We start from the raw sequence: 7,019 nt of genomic DNA, 5'->3' as shown, positions 1-7,019 counted from the left end.
CCTCCCCTCCCTCCCCTCCCTCCCACCTTCTATCCCAGTCATCATAGTTTCTCAACTTACAGCCATAACAACACAAGCCAAACTAACATACGGGCTCAACCGCTCCCCCACACGCGCAGCTTTCCACACAGGCGAAATCCAATACTTCTCCTTGTTTCGGTCGAGAGGGCCCGGGAAAGTCGCGTGCGCGTATGTGGCCGTGCAGATTGTGAGGAGGATTACGAGGAGCAGGGATTGGAAGTTGAAGAGTGCGGTCTAGATAGGGTTAGAGGGGGGGTTTTGGGAGAGGGAATGGGATGGGGGAGGAAGGGAGGGGAGGAAGGATGGTTGGGGGGATAGAGGAGGGGGAGGGGGAGGGGAAGAGAGGGACTGACCATCGTGATGGATGTGGATGTGGTTGTGAAGGCGGAGTGTTTGCGTGGTGGGTTTGGATGCGTGTCAAATGGTGTGTTTTCGTCGCCCGTAGTGTCTTCGCGTATATCTCAGCGTAAATGCGCTCGTACTCAGAGAGAGTAGATAAAAGTTGCTGCCTAGTGAAAGCGCGCGCTTCAGGCCAGATTGTCGCTTTACTGTAGTCGCGTACGTTGGTTGCGACCGCGGACAAAGGCGTCTGTGCGCACTCCCGGCCGCCGCATGTGGGATCGTCATTGCAGCGCGCGCAGCGCGCTAGCTATTGTCGCTGGAACAAGCGCGACTGCGACTCGCGACTTCACCTCAACCATCCAAGAACGACTATTACGGCACCGCGGAAGCTCATCATACGGGTGTTACGTACAGGCATTACACGCGATTGTTACGGATAGCTGCGCTGAAGGGACGAGCAAAGGAAGCGCTGAGAGAGAAGAACGAGGCAGTCGAACAACGACAAAGAGCGCGAGAGACACAACACCATGACAGAGCCACGTATGCGCCTGCGGCAAAAAGGCCAGCAGTTCCCTACACAAGACTGTAAGTTCCCATACCCCAATCCATCAGCACCCCCAACGCGCACCATCCACCCCAAACCCCCAAACCCCATCACCACCACCACCATCCAACCACCCAAACTAACCCCCCTCCCCCACCCCCCAGTAGAAGCCTTCCTCCTCGCCTTCGGCGACAACGACTACCCCCTCCCGGAAACCATGCGCGTCCTCGACGAAATCATAACCGACTACATCATCGAAACCTGCCACGAAGCCGCGTCCGTCGCACACCACGCCCGGCGCGCCAAAATCAAGCTCGACGACTTCAAGTTTATGTTACGGAGGGATACGGGGAAGCTGGGCAGGGTGAGCGAGATGCTGGAGACGGATAAGGAGTTGAAGCGGAAGAGGAAGGCGTTTGATACTGATGAGGGGGCGGTGCTTGTGGAGAAGGATGGCGGTGGGGGGAATGGGGAGGGCGGTGGTGGTGGAGGAGGGGGAGGGGGTGGGGGGAAGTTGGGGAGGCCGAGGAAGAAGGTTGATGGAGATGGAGAGGGTGGGGATAAGGGAGGGGAGGAGCCGAAGAAGAAGAAAAAGAAGAAGAAGGTTGATGGGGGTGGGGACGATGCTAGTACTGTTCGGAGTGGATGAGGGCGAGGGGTTTGGTGGATGGCTGCTGCTGCAGCGATGGTACGAAGATTACAGGTCGGGACGCGCCGCAGCAAATGCGCAAAGCACACGAGCAAGTATACTGCGGCTAGGTCGACGATATGTCTTGGAAGCGATGAAGAGCCATCAACACATCATCATCGAGCGGCGAAGAACAATCGCATTACCAGCGAGCATACGGCAACCCAACAAGTAAGGGTAAGGGTTTGTGCATTACTAGGAGTATGGTCATTGCGCATTACAAGGGTTTACTGGCGTTTATCATGGATACCCACCGAGGTCTTTAGAGCTTCTACAAAACGAACGAAATATCATCGATTTCTAATACATCTTCCGGCTTGGTGATCATGTGGTCGAAGATATGCGCGTTCCCTCTAAGAAAGCATTCAAAGAGGTGGGTGTAGGTATCCAGAGTCTACCGGAAATATGTAGGGAAGGGTTACTTACACTGAGAATTATGGAAGGGACGTGGCGTTGGACGGGTGAGATCGTTGGAGTGTTGGCTGGCTGGCATGGATTCGGGAACAATGCTATGAATTGACTTCTATATTGTCTCTTTCCGTCGGGTGGAAAGGGTATGTGTGTAGACTCATTCTTTCTTTAAATGCAGAAGTAATCGCATCTTTTTCTTGAGCAACACTCCGTCCCAGTCGAAAACAGCTAGTCTTCCATTGCCACATGCATCCCTCTCGCATACATGTCACCTTTAGACTAAGTTAGCTTAGACATGGACATGCATTATTCCAGATGCGTGTGACTGCCACCTGTGATTAGTATGACATTGAGCGTTTTTTGGTCGTAGCCGAGCTCGTCCGAGTAGGTGTCTACTAAATACATATCTTCGGCACCGGGTACTTGTTAGGGCTCTGGGTCTATGTCTACATCTACGTCCATTGTTGTGTCCTCGATGATCAATGCATCTTTTACACTAAGGCTGAGCGGAGCTTGTTTGGATGATTATGGAATTAACAACCTTGGCGTTTTATCTTTTCTCAGGTCTTTTGCTTCGAGTATGATGGCGCAGTGCAAGTAAGCATTTCCCAGTGTTGAAGTGGTGAATGTAAACTTTCACCTCGTTGCGCAACTCACCTAATGCTACATACTGGTTGCTGTCACTAGGCAGCACGGAGCCTACATTGCCGTGAAGTCACCTACTTTGCATGTTTTCGGCTTGATGTAGGCCCCCCTCCTAGCGATTCGACGATTCTGCAGTCAAATGTTGATGTTGGCCGCGCCTTCCTTCAACAGGTCGCTCTCACCTCACTCACCCCCGGAAAGCGCGTTTGCTCTCACCGCAGCGTATCCACCGCCACCGACACAATGCCTTACCTTCACTTTGTTTGCAGAGCCTTCACTCACCAGCACCAACCACACCAGCTCCCAGCATGAAGCTCCACATCCTCACCCTCGCAGTGCTCGCGACACTGGCTTCAACACACGTCCTGCCTCCCAGCGACAGTGCACTCACGAACCTCACCTATGACACCTCCCTCGAAGACACACCCATACACCATGTCGCCGGTACATTCAATCCCTCCACCGTCCACACCGCCGCCGACCCCCCACCCCCCAACGCCAAATTCGACAAAGCCGTCTCCACCGGCCAAACCCTCGACTCAGCCATGAGATCCAAAGACAGTATCGCGCGATGGCTCTTCAAAGACTTCCCCCAATACGCCGAAACGTGTCAGTCACCCTTCACCGGCGACGGGCGGGCTGACCTCGCGAAATGGGGATTCGATGACAGTGACGCACTGAGCGCGACGGTAGCGAAGGAGTGTGACTTTGATGCGTATCATAAGATCAAAGCGGCGTTTGATGAGATCGGAATGGATACGAAGGCGGCGAAGGATGGGGGGCCGAACCGGTGTTTCAAGGTTAATCATCGGGATGGGCCGGCGATTAAGAGGGATGAGAAGGGGGAGTTGCCGAATGAGGCGAAGCAGTACTATGATGTTTGTGGGAGGGAATACAGAGTACACTCCACCCTCATTCCACCGCCATGAAAACCGAGGCTAACAAACACACACCTAGGCCACAGGCGCATCCTACGAATTCGCCGCCAACCCCTCCGGCCTCCTCGCCCTCATGAACATCATGTCCATGACCTACTCCGCGAAAACATACACCTGGTTCCGCACCCCTCTCCCTTCTGAACTCCCCGACATAGGCACGACACAGGATATCGGGTGGGCCATGTGGAACCGCGTCAACGCGCCTAGTCTGGCTGGGCTCAAGTACCTGCTTGTGACGCAGGTGATGAATGCGGGGAGTAGGGAGATCTTTCGGCATGCGTTGGGGCTGTTGGAGCCGCCGGAGAGTGAGTATAAGGTGTGGCCGGGGCATGAGTTTAAGATGGATGGGAAGGGGAGTAAAGGGGGATTGGCGATTCTGGGTACGTGGGCAGAGGTTGGGAAGGGTGGAGTGCGCTAACTCAACATCAGGCTCACCAGTTGGGCGATGGGCGGGCTATCTCTTACTGCAGCACAAGGACCAGCTTGGTGGTAATCGGTACATCGAGAAGGTAAGGCTGTTCAAACCGCCAGGGGCCAGTCTGCCGTACCTTCTCTTCTACGTCGCGAAGGATCCTTGGGTTGGAGAGGTTAAGCCGGTGGCTGCGAAGATGGTGAGCGGGATGAACGTCACAAATGCGTTGGAAATGGACGATGAAACCAAGAATGTTGTGAGGAGAGAGGATGCGAAGAACCTCATCAGACAGCATGTTGTCGTTGTCCGAACCTAGGATGTTGCAACGAAGAGGAGTTCGGTGAGTGTACGATGGTTGCAATGGCCTTCGAATGGATCTGAAACGAGGAAGTTGTACTATGTGCCAAAAGCTCTGAGTCCGTCACTTACACATACACCCTATTATGTCCCTCAAACAAAGTCAAAAACATCACCCTTATCCCCCACCATCCTCCCCACCCTCTTCCCCCCCACAACCCTCTCCAACTCCATCCTCTCCCACCTCGAAAAACACACCTTGACACTGGCTTCCGCGCGACTGATCTCTGCGCGCTCAATCGACTTGCCGACGAAACCCACAACCTCATCGTAGAACACCGGGTTCTCAGGTACCCCGTAAAACACCACTCTTTTCACACCCCTGATATTATAGCGATGGAAATGGTGGGCGCGGCCGGTATACAGCAACAAGCTGTGTTTCCCGTTCATGAAATGGGACCGCGCCTTGCGGACGTCGGTTGCGTCTGTGTATTCGCTGATGGATGCGTATGCGACGTCTGAATCCACAAGTGAGTTTCTGACGCGGACGAAATCTAGGTAGGAAGGTATAAACACCAACACGCCCAACCCGCCATCCGGGCTTTTCGGTAACCGACTAATACCCGGCAAGACCGAGTTCGTGAAGAATTTAAACCGCGCATCCGGGTCCGTGAGGTGAGACGGGGAGTCAAACCGCGTGAACGTCTGTTTTATGCCCCAGGAGAGGGACTCGATGAGTCCGGCTGTGTGGTCTGGTACGTATTTCAGGCGGCCGGCGTAGTTGCGCATGTGTTTGTTAAACAAGACGTTTATCTTCGGCGTCAAAAACGCACTCAGCACAATCGTCTGTCTGAACACCGGCGCATGGCCGTCTAAATACCAACTCCGCACGCGCGAAAAGTCGCAGCCATGCGCATCTTTCGGCTGGAGGTTCAAGTGCTCGAAAACGTATTCTGCGTGTTCCCAATTTTGCATTAGCGCTGCGTCGGCTTGTTCCATAATCACCATTTCGATGGACGACAGGAAATCGGAGTCGCCTTGTTTCTTTTTGGGGTCGCCGGTTTCGATGGCGCGGCGCAGGCCGAGGGTGGAGGCGAAGATGATGTCTGAGTTGTAGAAGGTGGAGTAGAATTTCAGTGTTTTCCGTGTGAGTTTTACGCCGATGCGGAATTCATTGTCGTCGTTTCCTTCAAACAGTTCGCGGAAGTCGGCGGGGCGGTCGGGTGAGAATTTTTCTTCGGGTAAGGAGAAGGAGTCGAGGAAGCGTTTTTTGTTTTCTTGTTGCTCGAAGGCGTGGAGGGAGGTTAGGGAGTCGAGGACGCGGACGCAGGCTTGTTTTGTTTCGAGCAAGAAGAGGATTTTGGGGCGCGTGAAACCTTGGTCGCGGTATTCGATGGAGGGGTCGGAGGAGTCTTTGGATGTGGATAGCTTGGCGTTGTTTTTGAGGATGCGGTCGCGGGTTGTGAGGATGTGGTTTAGGGCGTGTAGACAGGTTATGTCGCGGAGACGGCTGGCGTTTTGGACTGTTCTTGCGCCGAAGAGTAGGTCTTGGTAGCCGAAGATTGAGGGTGCGATGGCTTGTTCTAGCTCATCGAACGCGCCGACCTTTTTCTGTGCGTTGTCTACAAGTCGCGCTTTCAACTGGACGTCGCGTACGCTTCTTAGCTTCCTGTTCGGCTTGAACTCGTCGCTGGGAACCTGGAGTATGCCGACGCCCTTTCCGGACGCTCGATCCAGCTTCTGTGATGTCCACTGGTTGGCTGCTATCCGCTTGAGTCGCGTGGCTAGTTCGGTCTCGTCGGGGTTCGCAAAGTGCTTCTGGTAGGCCTGCTCGAGCTCTTGCTCTTCCTGGTCTTCATCGTCGACGTCTTCATCATTATCAACCTCTGCCTGCTCGTCCTCCGCCTCGTCGCCTTCCAGTGTGGTAGATTCAGCGTCGTCGTCCAATTCGACCTCCTGCTCCGGTTCGTCGTGCTCCAGCTTCCGCCTCTTCTTGCGATGCTCTTCCGAACCAGTATTGCGCGACGAGAAAGACTGCAGCAGAGTCGCATAGGCGTTTGAGATGGGTTGCGCTTCTTCTTCCTCTTCGTCCGAGACATCGTCTTCTGATACGTCGGATTCGCTCTCGTCGGATGGAGTGGGTTCGCGCATGGGTATGTTTCTGGTACTGTTAGGATTGGACTAATGCGCCCGCGACCAATATCCGTACTCACGAATCTTCGACATCGTCTCGTGTTCTCGCTGCGGCAAATCCGCCTCTGCTTCCACCTCTTCCACGACCTCGCATGCCGCCTCTGCCCCTTCCCATTCCGCCGCCTCTGCCGCCTCTACTGCCGCCCCTTGCTCCTCCACGAGATCCGCCTCGTCCTCTCATTGGCGCCATGTCGGTTGCCCGGTGTATCTAGGTATGCGCCGATGTGAAGGGAGCTTGATGCAAGGTGCGGGTCTTTTCGCAATGAGTAGTGAAGGTGGATAGAAGTTGCGACAACCCCTTGCGCAGGGAGAGAAGTGAAGTATATGGATGTGGGAGGTAGAATCGTCCCGTTGAGATACTTCGTAGGTTAACTCCGCGCCGCGAAAAAGTTCAGATGGTCCGTGCAAGCGAACGCACCCTGCCCAGATTTCGTGAAGAATATCGCTGCGTGCCCCACCAACCACATTTGACGTCTCCGAGCGCCTCACCACCACGCCCACCAAACAAGAACCTATCGCCATCACAAC

General features: G+C 54.5%; 3 protein-coding genes across 3 annotated transcripts; 2 read left to right on the top strand and 1 right to left on the bottom strand.

The window, feature by feature from the left end:
* Positions 1–890: 890 nt before the first annotated feature.
* On the top strand, positions 891–1,556 carry J4E88_010986 (uncharacterized protein; the record flags this gene model as incomplete). The annotated part of the gene is made up of 2 exons (XM_049404576.1): positions 891–948; positions 1,072–1,556. The coding sequence occupies 2 exons, from the start codon at positions 891–893 to the stop codon at positions 1,554–1,556; spliced, it is 543 nt and encodes a 180-aa protein (XP_049249673.1).
* A 1,403-nt stretch (positions 1,557–2,959) lies between these two features.
* Positions 2,960–4,317, top strand: J4E88_010985 (uncharacterized protein; the record flags this gene model as incomplete). The annotated part of the gene is made up of 3 exons (XM_049404575.1): positions 2,960–3,529; positions 3,609–3,969; positions 4,019–4,317. 3 exons carry the CDS (start codon positions 2,960–2,962, stop codon positions 4,315–4,317), a joined length of 1,230 nt encoding a protein of 409 aa, XP_049249672.1.
* A 134-nt stretch (positions 4,318–4,451) lies between these two features.
* Positions 4,452–6,524, bottom strand: UTP25 (rRNA-binding ribosome biosynthesis protein utp25; the record flags this gene model as incomplete). Its single annotated transcript, XM_049404574.1, has 2 exons — positions 4,452–6,459; positions 6,508–6,524. The coding sequence occupies 2 exons, from the start codon at positions 6,522–6,524 to the stop codon at positions 4,452–4,454; spliced, it is 2,025 nt and encodes a 674-aa protein (XP_049249671.1).
* Between the last annotated feature and the right edge of the window lie 495 nt (positions 6,525–7,019).

Source organism: Alternaria novae-zelandiae, assembly GCF_023758075.1.
Source record: "Alternaria novae-zelandiae strain BMP 2774 chromosome Unknown scaffold_48, whole genome shotgun sequence".
In the NCBI taxonomy this organism is placed as follows: domain Eukaryota; kingdom Fungi; phylum Ascomycota; class Dothideomycetes; order Pleosporales; family Pleosporaceae; genus Alternaria; species Alternaria novae-zelandiae.
The sequence above is the reverse complement of the archived record's forward strand: the minus strand, read 5'-3'. Positions and strand labels throughout refer to the sequence as shown.